The 12,896-nt window shown below is 72.3% G+C and overlaps 4 protein-coding genes across 7 annotated transcripts; 1 reads left to right on the top strand and 3 right to left on the bottom strand.

Moving 5' to 3' along the window:
- Window positions 1-12: 12 nt before the first annotated feature.
- Window positions 13-4,253, bottom strand: ZNF740 (zinc finger protein 740). Of its 2 annotated transcripts, XM_065858976.2 has the most exons (7): window positions 4,075-4,253; window positions 3,082-3,236; window positions 2,556-2,681; window positions 2,160-2,249; window positions 1,820-1,943; window positions 1,625-1,743; window positions 13-1,554 (listed from the first exon to the last, which is right to left on the bottom strand). In XM_065858976.2, exons 2-7 carry the CDS (start codon window positions 3,181-3,183, stop codon window positions 1,465-1,467), a joined length of 651 nt encoding a protein of 216 aa, XP_065715048.2. In that variant the 5' UTR covers window positions 3,184-3,236; window positions 4,075-4,253; the 3' UTR covers window positions 13-1,464. The 2 variants fall into 2 exon arrangements, with proteins under 2 accessions (XP_065715048.2, XP_071656140.1); XM_071800039.1 differs by lacking the exon at window positions 4,075-4,253 and having other exon boundaries at window positions 2,909-3,221.
- A 97-nt stretch (window positions 4,254-4,350) lies between these two features.
- Window positions 4,351-9,193, top strand: CSAD (cysteine sulfinic acid decarboxylase). 2 transcript variants are annotated; one of them, XM_065859020.2, is made up of 14 exons: window positions 4,351-5,808; window positions 5,893-6,019; window positions 6,520-6,610; window positions 6,693-6,799; window positions 6,880-6,995; window positions 7,074-7,153; window positions 7,253-7,307; window positions 7,637-7,753; window positions 7,829-7,893; window positions 7,971-8,052; window positions 8,120-8,319; window positions 8,390-8,441; window positions 8,726-8,815; window positions 8,882-9,193. In XM_065859020.2, exons 1-14 carry the CDS (start codon window positions 5,656-5,658, stop codon window positions 9,053-9,055), a joined length of 1,509 nt encoding a protein of 502 aa, XP_065715092.1. In that variant the 5' UTR covers window positions 4,351-5,655; the 3' UTR covers window positions 9,056-9,193. The 2 variants fall into 2 exon arrangements, with proteins under 2 accessions (XP_065715092.1, XP_065715091.1); XM_065859019.2 differs by having other exon boundaries at window positions 6,880-7,153.
- Window positions 9,162-10,639, bottom strand: LOC139825795 (uncharacterized). Of its 2 annotated transcripts, none has more exons than XM_071800038.1 (2): window positions 10,387-10,639; window positions 9,162-9,840 (listed from the first exon to the last, which is right to left on the bottom strand). In XM_071800038.1, the coding sequence occupies exon 2, from the start codon at window positions 9,833-9,835 to the stop codon at window positions 9,212-9,214; it is 624 nt and encodes a 207-aa protein (XP_071656139.1). In that variant the 5' UTR covers window positions 9,836-9,840; window positions 10,387-10,639; the 3' UTR covers window positions 9,162-9,211. The 2 variants fall into 2 exon arrangements, with proteins under 2 accessions (XP_071656139.1, XP_071656138.1); XM_071800037.1 differs by having other exon boundaries at window positions 10,309-10,638.
- Window positions 10,640-10,660: 21 nt separating this feature from the next.
- On the bottom strand, window positions 10,661-12,794 carry IGFBP6 (insulin like growth factor binding protein 6). The gene is made up of 4 exons (XM_065859021.2): window positions 12,002-12,794; window positions 11,223-11,302; window positions 11,029-11,148; window positions 10,661-10,793 (listed from the first exon to the last, which is right to left on the bottom strand). Exons 1-4 carry the CDS (start codon window positions 12,570-12,572, stop codon window positions 10,680-10,682), a joined length of 885 nt encoding a protein of 294 aa, XP_065715093.2. The 5' UTR covers window positions 12,573-12,794; the 3' UTR covers window positions 10,661-10,679.
- Between the last annotated feature and the right edge of the window lie 102 nt (window positions 12,795-12,896).

Below are 12,896 nucleotides of genomic sequence, written 5' to 3'. Positions count from 1 at the left end.
CGGAGCCCGAGGTAGAAAAACAAAAACCCCGACGAGTTTTATTTAAATAAACCCGGGAGGCCGGGGGGGCGGGGACTCGGAAACCATACCCGGACAGCCGCGCCCCGCCCCCGGCCACGCCCACATACCGCGCCCCGACCCCGCCCTCCCCGGCCACGCCCACCGCTGGCCACACCCGACCACGCCCACCCGAGGCCACGCCCCGGCCCCACCCCCCTCCCCTATAGCAAAATAAGTGTATTAAACCCCAAAAGCAACCAAAATAGCCCAAAAAATGAAGCTGGGGGGAGGGGGTGTCCCCTGCGCCACCCCGCCCGGGGTCCGGGGGTCCCTGCGTCCCCTCCCTGGTTTGGGGGGGCCGAATGCAGCTGCTGCACTTTTGTGGGTGCAGATGGTGTAACCCCCCCCCCACACCGTTTTTGCTCAACCCCCCCCCGGGCTCTTGTGTCCCCGCTAAAAACCGTCCTGGCCCCCCCACACCCCAGAGGGACGGAGTTCGGCGGGGGGGGGCGCTCAGATCTGAAGCTCCTCTCACAGCATCAAACCCACATTTTTGGGGAGGGTGACCCCAAACCACGGGAGATGTCACAACCCCCCAGGGTCACCCCCGAGCTCCTGGCGGGGCACCAAGAGAAACGAGGCCCCCAAGTGACAACCCGGGGGGCCCTTTGCCCCCCCAGCGTGGGAACAGTCTGTGCTTTGGGGGGTACGGGAGCTGGGGGGGCACAGGACCGTCCCCAGAATGTGTGTGACCCCCCAGGGGGGTTTGAGGCTCCAGAGCTGGTTGAGCCGATGCTTCCCCCTCAATACCGCGCTTTTCCAGTAGAACACGCGTTTTTGGGGGTCGCGCACCCCCCCACGCACATCACAGCCCCCCCGATAACGGGGGGCAGCGAGCAAAGGCACCGGCCCCAGAACCGCGCAAAAGAGTAAAAGCAACAACCCCCCCAAGCCGTGAACACCTCGGGGGGCGGGGGGGGGCGCCTGGGGTGCCGGGGGGGGCGCCGCTGCCCCAAATGCTGCGCTTTCCCCAGTTTCTCTACTTTTTTCCTCAAAATAAAAGGCGGGGGGGGAGCAGAAACAGTTCCTCCCGGTGCCCCCCCGAGAGCCGAGCGCCCGCACGGAGCCGTGGGGGCTGCCAATGTCCTGTGTGCGCTCAGCTTTAGGCCCGGCTTAGCTCCGCTTTAAGCCCAGCTTAGGGCTTTAAGCCTTTCCTGAGAGCGGGGGGGGGTCAATAAAACGCCCGGGGGGGGGCGCAGGGGGAATCAGCGAAGTTTGCAGGCAGCTCCGTGGGGGGGAGATTTTCCAGCTCTGAGTTATTTACAGCGTCACCAGCCGTGAGTCCGGGCCAGATCCCAGGAGAAGGGGACGAGGAAGAGGAAGGACGGGGCGGGGGGGAGGAAGGATAACCCCCCCCGAACTGCGCTGGGCGTCCGCGGGGGGGTCCCGGGGGTCGTGGGGCTCCTAGAGCAGCAGCTGCGCGTCGGGGCTCTTGGTCTGGCAGCCCTGGCACATCCGCTTGTGCCGCAGCAGCCGGTCCGTCCGGGAGAAACTCTGCGGGGGGGGGGCAGTCAGGAGGGGGGCCCGGGGGGGGGCGCCCCTCCGCGGCCCCCCCGGGTGGTACCTGCAGGCAGCGCTCGCACTGGTAGGGCTTCTCGCCGCTGTGGACGCGTTTGTGCCGCTCCAGGTGGTATTTTTGGATGAAGCGCATGTCGCACACGTTGCACTCGAAGGGCTTTTCGCCTGGGGGGGACGCAGATAATTAATACCGGGGGGGGGTGGTAATTAGGGCTCGTTAAGGGGGTAGCGAGGCGGGTACCGGTGTGGATGAGGATGTGGCGCTTGAGGTGGTAGCTGCTGCGGAAGGCGCCGCAGCAATGGTCGCACACGAAGTTCTTGGGGCTCCCCAGCTGGAATGAGCCGTTCTGTTTGATCACCACCACCTGGGGGGGGATAATCCATGAACCCCCCGGCGGTGATGGGGGCGCAAAACGCATCCCCCCCACCGCCAGAACCCCCACCCCGGCCGGCCCGTGTCCAAAATGCTCCTTGGTGGGGGAGTGGGGGGTCCTTGGTGCTGGGACAGAGGGGGGGTCAGTGGGGACGGTGACCCCCCCCACGCCGTGTCCCCCCCCGGGCGTTGGGGCCCCCCCACCTGCCTTTTTAATGGCTTTCTTGGGCTGCGGCGCCTCGGGGGGGTCGTCGTCCTTGCGGGTGCCGCGGGGCTTGTCGGGGTCCTGGCGCAGGCTCTGGGGGCACAAAGGGCGTTACCGGGGGGGTTAAATTATGGGGGGGGGGAATGAGGTAAATGGAGAAATTAAAGAAAGGGGAAAAAGGGAATTAAATGGAAAAAAGCGCACGGAAGGAGCAGAAAATCAACGGGAAACGTCAAATGAAGGAAGAGAAACCAAGTTAAGGGTGGAAACCACCAAACTAAACGGAGAGCAATTGTGGATAAAGGGGGGGGGAGCCCCCTGCCCCCCCAGATCCACTGAGGGCCCCGATCCTGCCCCCCCCACCATTTCCCAGCGTTGGGTGACCCAGCCCCCCCGTACCAGCAGCTCGGGGCCCCCCCGGTCCCGCGCGTCCCCTTTGGCTCCGGCCTTGGGCATCATCTTCTTGCTGGCAGGAGTGGGCACCAGGCAGACCCCCGAGAGCCCCTCGCAGGCCAGCAGACTCGCCTGGGGGGGGACACAGCGCTCCAGCCCCCCCCACCCCCACAGCGGGGGGCAGGGGGGGCCCCAACCCCCCAACCCGCCCCCCTCCCCAAACCCCCCTGGTCTACGGGAGAGTCCTGGAGCGGGGGGAGGGGGGGGGAGGGGGCGAATTTACTGTTCCCCACCCCCCCGCGCCCCCCACCCCGGGCTGTGGCGCTGGGGGTGCGGGGGGGGGGGTTGGGGCTCATTACCTGAGCCATCTTGGGGCTGTCTGTCTGTCTGTCCTCGACAGGGGGTTTGTGACAATTGGGACGGTTTGGGGCTGTTTGGTTATGGTGGGCGGGGTAACCGGGTCCCCGGGGGGTCGTTAATCCCGGGACCCCCCCGCGGCCGCGGTTTTTATTTTGCCGGGTTCATCCAGTACCCGCCACTTCGCCGACATCTCCGGGTCCTGGCAGCCCCGCTGGGGGGCGCGGGGGGGGCGGCAGCGGGTGCCGGGGACGCTGCTCAGAGGGGGGGGGGACATCCCGCGCCCCCCCCCGGCCCCCCCCGGGGACAAACGCTGCTGCTGCTCTTCGCCTGTGGGGACAGAGGGGACGGTTACGGGGCTCCCTGTTCCACCTGAGCCCCCCATTGCTGGATGCCCCGAACTCTCCCACCTGAGCCCCCCAGGGGGACAATTTGGGGGTGGGGGTGGGCAGATCAGGGGGGTCCCTGTCCCAGCTGAGCCCCCCAAGGGGACAATTTGGGGGTGGGCAGATCGGGGTGGTCCCATCCCTGTCCCACGTGAGCCCCCCCACGGGGACAATTTGGGGGTCGGGGTGGGCAGATCGGGGGGGTCCCATCCCTGCCCCAGCTGAGCCCCCCCCAGGGGGACAATTTGGGGGTGGGCAGATCGGGGGGGTCCCTGTCCCACCTGAGCCCCCCAAGGAAACAATTTGGGGGGGGGACGGGGGACACAGGGGGCGAGTCTGGGGCGGGGGGGTGGCCCAGTTTGGGGGCAGGGGGCCCAATTTCGGGGGGCTGACGGGACTGGGGGTTCAGGGCGGGACACTGGGGGTGTCCCAGGGCGCGGTGACAACCGGGGGGGGACAAACTGACCCGGGGGGAAACAAAGTGCCGGGGGGGGGCGGGACACCCGACCCGGTGCAGGGTCCGGGCGGGTGGGGCAGAGCGGGGGGGTCACGGCGGGGACACCGAGGCCCCTCCCGGGGGGGGCACCACGCCTGCGCACCGCGCTCTCCCCCCCCCCCCGGTTCCCCCCTCCCGGTGTGGGCGGGGCCGGGGCGGCGGCGCGCGCGGCCGGGCCCGGTGAGGCGCGCGGCCCCCGCCAGGCCCGGCCCGGCCCGCCCTCCCCGCTCCGGTGGCCCCGCGGCGGCGGGAGGGGCCGCTTCGCCCCGCCCCGCGCGGTCCGTACCTGCGCGGCCCCTCCGCGCTCCGCTCCGCGCTCCGCTCCCCGCCGCCCGCCGCTCCGCCCGCGGCCACGAACGGCGCCGCCGCCCCCCCTTCCTCGGCCGCCGCCGCCGACCCGGAACCGGAAATACCCGCCCCCCCACGCCCGCCACGGCCAGCGCTTCCGGCGGGGGCAGGGCAGGCTGTGTGGACGTGCCGCGCATGCGCGCGCCGCCGCCATCTTGGAACCGGGCGGTTGCCGGGGCAACGGGGGCGGGCGGCGCGGCCCGGGCCTGGGCCTGGGCCGGAACCTGAGCCCGGTCCTGGTCCTGGTCCTGGTCCTGGTCCTGGTCCTGGTCCTGGTCCTGTGCCGGTGCTGCCGCCGTGCCCGCCCGGGGAAAGCTACCCGTACGTTGCCGCCCCGGGGAGGGAGTCCCGCCGCCATTGCTCCCGGGCGGGCCCTGCCCCGCTCGTTGCCCCGGGGCAGTTTGACCCCCGGGGGTGTCCCCGTCGCGCTGTGACCCCGTGGGTTTGGTCCCGTTTTGTCCCCCGACCCCCACCTTATTGCCCCCCTGGGGCAGCTGCTGCCCCTCCCCGTGGCCGGGGACAAACGGGGATTTGCCAGCGTCCCCCCCGTTTTGGGGACGGTCCCGTCCCACCCGGGGTCCCCTGTGGGCTGGCGGCCCTGGCGTGGGGGTCACAGTGTTGGCCCCCCCGCATCCCAAAGCCACCAAGTGGGGTGGAACGGGGCAGACACCCCCACCTTGGAGGGACACTGGGGACACCCCCACCTTGGAGGGACACTGGGGACACCCCTGCCCTGGGGGACACTGGGGACGCTCCTGCCCAGGGGGAACATTGGGGACAGCCCGCCCTGGGGGACACTGGGGACACCCCATCCCTGGGGACACTGGGGACGCTCCTGCCCAGGGGGGACAATGGGGACACTGGGGACACCCCGCCCTGGGGGGGGACACTGGGGACACCCCATTCTGGGGGACACTGGGGACACCCCATCCTGGGGGACACTGGGGACACCCCCACCTTGAGGGGACACTGAGGACACCCCACCTGGGGGACAATGGGGACGCTCCTGCCCAGGGGGGACAATGGGGACACCCCTGCCCTGGGGGGGACCACTGGGGACACCCCTGCCCTGGGGGGGGGACACTGGGGACACCCCATCCTGGGGGGACACTGGGGACACCCCCACCTTGGGGGACACTGGGGACACCCCATCCTGGGGGGACACCCCGCCCTGGGGGACAATGGGGATGCTCCTGCCCAGGGGGGACAATGGGGACACCCCCACCTTGGGGGGACACTGGGGACACCCCCACCTTGGGGGGACACTGGGGACTCCGCTGACCCTGCCCCCGCCCCCTGCAGCTCCTTGGGGACATTGTCCCCTCTCTGCCACCCCTGTGCCCCAGGACCCCCAGGGTGGGGTCATAACTTTGGGGGATCCCCCCCCCGTGTGCCGTGAGCCCTGCTCTTCGCACTTTGTCCCTTGTCCCCGCGACGTGGCCGAGCGGAGGCTCCGTGTGCCCAAGGTGGGAGCAACGGGGCCGTGGGCTGGGGGTGGCCGTCACCCGCTGTCCCCGCCATGGCCGAGGGGACCGGCACCGCGGCGGGCGCGGAGGGCGACGCGCTGGCCCATCCCGGCGTGGACGCGGCGGCCGGCGAGGAGTTCCTGCGGGCGGCCATGGAGGTGCTGCTGGAGGACGCCGTGCGCGGGGCGACCGACGTGACGCAGAAGGTGGGGACACCCGGGGACACGCGGGGACATGCGGGGAGGGGTCCGGGGGTCCTGGGGACAACCCCCCCGTGTCCCCGTCCCCAGGTGTGCGAGTGGAAGGAGCCGGCGGAGCTGCGGGCGCTGCTGGACCTGGAGCTGCGGGAGCAGGGGGAGCCGGGGGGGCGGCTGCTGCGGCGCTGCCGGGACCTCGTGCGCTACAGCGTCAAAACCGGTGAGCCCCAGTTCAGCCCAGTTCAGCCCAGTTCAGCCCGGCTGGTCCCAGTTCAGCCCAGTTGGTCCCAGTTCAGCCCAGTGCCGCCCAGCTGGTCCCGGCTCAGCCCCCGCCTGCGCTCAGTTCAGTCCCAGCTGCTCCCCGTTTGGCCCTAACTGATCCTGGTTCAGCCCCAGCTGGCCCCAGTTCATCCCAGCTGGCCCCAGTTCATCCCAGCTGGCCCCAATTCAGCCCCAGCTGGCCCCAATTCATCCCAGCTGGCCCCAGTTCAGCCCCAGTTGGCCCCAGTTCATCCCAGTTGGCCCCAGTTCAGCCCCCCGTCCCGTCCAGTGGCTGTCCCGGGGTCACAGGTCCAGCGCGTCCCCACTCGTGTCCCTGTCCCACACCCGCTCCCACAGGTGACACTTGGTCCCTCGTGGCGCATCCGGGGGTCCCGCGCAGAGGGTCTGGGGGTGTCTCCCGCCCCCTTGTCCCTGACGCTGTCCCCGTGTCGCCCCCAGGTCACCCCCGGTTCTTCAACCAGCTCTTCTCGGGCCTGGACCACCACGCGCTGGCGGGGCGGCTGCTCACCGAGGCGCTCAACACCAGCCAGTGCGGCCCCCAGCGGCCCCCGGGGGGCGGGAGCCGAGCGCCCGGGGAGCAGCGGGACCCCCACGCCGCCGTGTCCCCCCAGGTACACGTACGAGATCGCCCCGGTGTTCGTGCTCATGGAGGACGTGGTGCTGGCCAAGCTGCGCGAGCTTGTGGGCTGGAGCGGCGGCGACGGCATCTTCGCCCCAGGTACCTTGTCCCCAGCGCTGTCCCCAGCCCTGTCCCCACTGGTGGCCTGTCACCCTCCCCGGCTGTCGCTGTCCCCGCAGGAGGCTCCATGTCCAACATGTACGCCATGAACGTGGCCCGGTTCCACCGCTTCCCGCACAGCCGCCAGAGCGGCAACTGGGCCCTGCCGCGCCTGGCCCTGTTCGCCTCCCGCGAGGTCTGCGCCCGGGCGGGGCGGGGGACAGGGGACGGGGGGACGGAGGTGGCGCCCCGGTCTGAGCCCCGTCCCCCCCAGAGCCACTACTCAGTGCTGAAAGGAGCCGCGTTCCTGGGCATCGGCACCGACAACGTGCGCCTGGTCGGCACTGACGACAGGTGGGTCCGCGGGCTGAGCCGGGTCTGCGTCCCCACACCGTCCCCACGCTGTCCCCACGCCGTCCCCGCTGCCATCGCTCCCCGGTCCCTGTCCCTCAGGGGCAAGATGATCCCCGAGGAGCTGGAGAAGGAGATCGAGAGGGCGAAAGCCGAGGTGAGGAACATGGAGTCCTGGGCGGAGCTGCCTGGGGGGCTCTCCTGGCCCATCCCAATGTCCCCTGGCCCATCCCAATGTCCCCTGCCCCATCCTGATGCCATTTGCCCCATCCTGGTGTCCCCCGTCCCATCCCGGTGTCCCCTGCCCCGTTCCACTCTCTTCTGCCCCATCCCAATGTCCCCTGCTCCATCCTGTCATCCTTTGTCCCCATCCTCCCATCCCCTGTCCCATCCCAGTGTCCCTGTCCCATCTCAGCGCCCCCCACCCCATCCCGCTGTCCCGTCCCCACCCCAGCGTCCCCCCCACACCCCTGTCCCCGTCCCCAGGGCGCTCAGCCTTTCTTCATCTGCGCCACCTGCGGCACCACCGTCCTGGGCGCCTTCGACCCCGTGGGCGCCATCGCCGACGTCTGCGAGCGCCACGGCCTCTGGCTGCACGTGGACGTGAGCAGCGGGGTCACCCGGGGGGGACTCAGGCGTCCCCGGCGCCCCCCGCCTGCCCTGACCCTGTCCCCGCAGGCAGCGTGGGGCGGCAGCGCGCTGCTCTCGCCCAAGCACCGGCACCTCCTGGCCGGCATCGAGAGGCGAGTAACCCCCGCAGCCCCCCAAAACGGGCCCAACCCCCCGCTCCAGGTCCCCCGCAAACGTCCCCGTCCCGCAGGGCTGACTCGGTGGCCTGGAACCCGCACAAGATGCTGACGGTGGGGCTGCAGTGCTCGGCGTTCCTGCTGCGCGATGGCTCCGTATGTCCCGCGCCCCCCGCCCCGCGCCCCCCGCCCTGCACCGCTTGGGTGACGCCGCGTCCCGCAGGGGCTCCTGCAGCGCTGCCACGGCGCCGGCGCCACGTACCTGTTCCAAACCGACAAGTTCTACGACGTGGCCTATGACACCGGGGACAAGAGCCCGCAGTGCGGCCGGCGCGTGGACTGCCTCAAGCTCTGGCTGCTCTGGAAAGCCGCGGGCACGCGGGGGCTGGCGCGGCGCGTCGAGCGGGCCTTCGCCTGCACGCGGTGAGCGCCCCGGCCCGCCCCCGCCCCCGCGCTCGCCCCCCCGCTCTCACCTCCCCGTTCCCGCCCCCAGGTACCTGGCCGAGCAGGTGCGGCGCAGGGACGGATTCCAGCTGGTGTCGGAGGTGCGGCCGCGCTCACCAAACCACAACCGCGGGGGGGTTTGTGCCCCCCCGCCCCTTTGAACCCCCCCACGGCATCACCGCGCCCCAGGAGCGGGGCCGCCCGAGGCTTAAACCCGCTGGGTTGCCCCAAAACGGTGCTGGGGGGGGGGCGATGCGGTGCCCCCTGCAGTAGAAAGCCCCGGGTTTAAATCCTGGCCCTGAAATGGGGATGGGGGCACACGGGTGGCCCCCCCGGGGTCTGGGGGTGTGGGGGGCTCTGTGATCCTTTCCTCCTCCCCCCGCAGCCGGAGTTCATCAACCTGTGCTTCTGGTTCGTGCCCCCCAGCCTGCGGGGCCGGGAGGGCGCCCCCGATTACTGGCAGAGACTGGGGAAGGTGAGCAGAGGGACCGGCTGTCCCCAAACCGCCCCAGGCCTGCCCGGTGACGCCGCTGTCCCCCAGGTGGCCCCCGCCATCAAGGAGCGGATGATGAAGAAGGGCTCCATGATGGTGAGCTACCAGCCCCACGGCGCCAGGGTCAACTTCTTCCGGCAGATCGTCACCAGCCCCGCCGTCACCAGGGCCGACCTCGACTTCTTCCTGGACGAGATCGAGAGGCTGGGACAGGACCTGTGAGACGTGGGGGGGCCCACGGGGGGCCCACCCACCCCCCACTCCCCCCGCCCCGAGGAAGAACCTCGAACGCAATGAGGACGGGAGGCTCGGCGCCCGGCCGCCGCCGTTGGAATAAAAACGCTTTTACTGTTCCGAAAACAGCGCGGAAAGTCCCGCTCAGTCCCCCTCGAAGCTCTGCAGGAGGTCGAAGACCTCGGGGGCCAGGCTGGCGGGGGCCAGGAGGGCGCGGAGCCGGGGGGCCGTGGCGGCCGCCTTCTCCCGGCGCTGCCAGTCCAGCAGCATGGCGAAGCTCTGCAGCACCGCGCTGCGCGGCTGCTCCTCCCGGATCTGGTCCAGGCGGCTGCTGCCCAGCCCCAGGCACGCGATGCCCACCTCCTGCCACTCCCGGCCCAGCTTCTGCGCGACCTGCATCAAATCGCGCTCTGTCAGTCGCCGGGGAGCCGCGGCCGGGGGAGCCGCGGCCGGGGGAGCCACGGTTGGCAGCGAAACGGGGCGACCCCCCGCGTCCCCCTTCTCTCCGGGCGGCTCCTGCTCGGCGCCGGGGAGCCCGTGGAGCCGGACGAGGTCGTGGCGGGAGATCTTGGGGAGGAGGTCGGCGAGCACGGCCAGGGCCCGGCCCGGGAAGCGCTGCAGCAGCAGGCGGCACAGCTCGGGGCGCGAGGCCGGGAGCAGCTCCCCCCGCGGCAGCTGCTCCTCCAGCAGGAACTTGAGGCTCTGGAACTGCTCCTCGCTCAGCTCCCGCTGCAGCGCCAGCAGCAGCTCCCGCTCCCCCCGCGCCATGGTCGCTGCGGGGACAGCGCGTGTGGGCACCCCGAGACGGCCCCGGGCGCCCCGAACCGCCCCGGGCACCCCCACGCTGCCCCGGGCACCCCAAACCGCCCCGGGGCTCCATCAGTCCCAGACCCCCCCAAACCGCCCTGGGGCTCCACCACACCCGGACCCCCCCAAAACCGCCCCGGGGATCCATCAGACCTGGAGCCCCAAACCTGTCATTGGGATCTGTCAGCCCTGGGACCCCCGAACTGCCCCGGACTCCCTAAAACTGCCCCGGGGCTCCGTCAGCCCTGGCCCCCCCGCTGTGGGCCTGGTTCACCCGCAGACCCCGGGGGTCTCCCTGGTGTCCCCAGTGCCCCCCAGACTGCCCCGGGGCCGGGTCGCCCCCCACGCCCCCCATCCCAGCGCGGGGGCGGAACCCCTGGTCCCCCCCGTGGGGCTCATCCCTCCCGTCCCCCCGTGTCCCCCCGTGTCCCCACCGCTCCACTCCCGCGCTGCGCGTCGCCTCCCTCTTCCCGCCAGGAAGTCACCGCGTTTCCCGGGAAACGGGGGCGTGCCTTGAGGTTGGGCGTGGCTTAGAACAAGGGGGTGTGGCTAGACCGACGGTGGAGGCGTGGCTTTTGCTCGGGGCGTGGTTGGTAGCGGATTGAGGCGTGGCTTTGAGGCGGAGGGGCGTGGCTTCGGATGAATGGGGCGTGGCTTGGGGGAGTTTGCGGTGTGGGGGCCGCCCCGGGGGGCACTTGGGGGCAGTTTTTGGGTCCCGGCGGCACTGGGGGGGTCTGAGGGCAGTTTCAGGGGCAGAGGCAGCGGGAGCCCCGTTGCCCACCAGACGCGGTACGTGGGGTTCCCCTCAGGCGGGGGGGCAGCGGGCGGCCCCCCCGTGCCCCTCGGTGCCCGCCAGCGGGTGCCCCCTGCGGTCCACGCACCAGCACTGCCCGCGCTTCGGCCCCTGCGAGGCCCGGCACTGCGGGGGGAGAACCGGGGTGAGGGGGCCCCGAGAGCCCCGCGGGGCTCTGCGCTCCGCAGCACCCGGCAAGGGAAACGGAGGCACGGGAGGGACCCCGGGATGCTCCACCCCCCCAAAACCACCCCACTCGGGGAAACGGAGGCGCGGCAGCTCCTGCCGCCCCCAGGGCTGCTCTGCCGGGGACCCCCGGGGCTGGGAGGGGGTGTCCGGCCGTGTCCCCCCGCCCCCGTACCTGCTTGGGGCGGTAGAAGCCGCGGGTGTCGCAGTTGGGCAGGAAGATGTCGGCGGCCGAGCGGTACAGCCCGGCCCGCAGCTCCTGCAGCGCGGCCGCCAAGTGCCCGCGGCACGGGGCCTGGGAACGGGGGGGTCACGGCCCGGCCCCCGTGCCGGCGACACCCCCAACCCGCCCTCCCCCCCGGTACCCACCGTCTCCAGCTCGTCCTGCCCGTCAGGCGGGGGTGGCCGGGAGGGCGGCGTGGGGGGGGACCCCTCCTGCGGGCCGTCCCCTGGGGGGACATGGGGAAGGGGGGGTCAGGGCAGAGCGGGTGCCCCCCCAGTCCCGCCCGCCGTCACTGGGGGACGCCCCTGCCCCCGTGTCCCCCGCCGGGATCTGAGGGCGCCCCCCCATTTTTAAGCCCTTCCCGCAGGATATGGGGGTCCCCTCCGCCCCCCCCAGGACATGGCGTCCCCCCCTTTATTTCTCCTCTCCCTCTCCCACGCAGCCCCACGGACACGGCGGTTCCCCCCCCGGGATTCGCCGCCGCCCCCGGCTCTGTCCCGCGCCCCGGGGATGGCCCTGAGATACCGGGGGTCCCTCCCCGGGGGTTCAGGCCCCCTCCGGTGCCCCCATCCCTCCCGGGACGGTCCGGGGCTGTCCCGGTGCCCCCACCCCTGTCCCCGACACCTCCCCCGGACCCACCCCGCTGCTACGGGGCGCTCCCGGCGCCCCAATTCCCGTCCCGGTGCCCGGGATCGCCCCGGCGCCCCCTCTGCCCCCGGACAGTTCCCCCCCGGTACTACGGGCGTGTCCCGGTCACCCCGTCCGTTCCCGGACCCTCTCCCCGCGGACACGGGGGTGTCCGGTGCCACCACCCCCGTCCCGGGGAGTTCCCCCGGGCCGCCCCCGCTGCTCCAGGGCTCTCCCAGCGCCGCCACCCCCGCCCCGCTCTATGCCCCGGGGTTTCTCCCCCCGCCCCGTTTCTCACCTGCGGGGGCTCCGGTGGCCGCGGGGCGGGCGCGGAGGGGGCGGCAGAGCCCGGTTCCGCGGAGCAGAGCGCGGAGCGGGGCGCGCTCCCCGCGCCGGGGGATGCAGCGGAGCCCGCGGGCGCAGCCCGGGGTGTAAACGCCGCACGGCTCCCCGGGGCCGCGCGGCGCCGCCGTCACCGGCCCCGGCCCCCCCGCGCCGCCGCCGTCACCGGCTACCGGAGCGGCCGCCGCCAGCAGCAACGGCAGCAGCCAAGAGCCCGCCCGCATGGCGGCACCGGGGCGGCACCGGGACGGCACCGGGAAACGGGACGGGAACCGGCACCGCGACCGGGACCGGCACCGGGGCGCACCGGACCGGTCCCCGCCGCCGCCCGCTCTGCCCGGCCCGGCCCCGCCGCGGCCCTTAAGTAACGGCGTCCGGCCCCCCCGCCCCCCCGGGGCCGCCCCGCCAGGTGCCCCCGGCCCGGCGCCCCCCGGGACCTGCACCCCCCGCTCCCCCGTTCCCGGCCCCCGCTCCGGTCCCACCGGAGGCCCCGGCCGTCCCTGGTTCCGCTGCCCGGCGCTCCCCATACAAAGCCTCCAGCACTCCCCAGTGCGGCGCCCCAGTGCTCCCAGTACAGAGCCCAGTGCCCCCAGCGCAATGTCCCGGTCCCCCCAGTGCCTCCCAGTGCCCCCCAGTGCATCGCCATGGAGCGCAGCCCCAGTGCTCCCAGTACAGGACCCGGTGGCCCCAGTGCCCCTCAGTGTGACGCTGGCGCCAGTGCCCCCAGTGCACAGCCCGGTTTCCCCCAGTCTCCTCAGTCCCCCCAGTATCTCCCAGTCCCCCCAGTATCTCTCAGCGCACACCCCGCAATTCCCCGCCCCCGCCCCAGGGGGCGCTGTCTCGCTCTTACC

This window comes from Patagioenas fasciata, chromosome 28 (genome assembly GCF_037038585.1).
Source record: "Patagioenas fasciata isolate bPatFas1 chromosome 28, bPatFas1.hap1, whole genome shotgun sequence".
In the NCBI taxonomy this organism is placed as follows: Eukaryota; Metazoa; Chordata; class Aves; order Columbiformes; family Columbidae; genus Patagioenas; species Patagioenas fasciata.
Note: the sequence above shows the minus strand (reverse complement) of the source record. Positions and strands in the feature narration are given on the sequence as shown.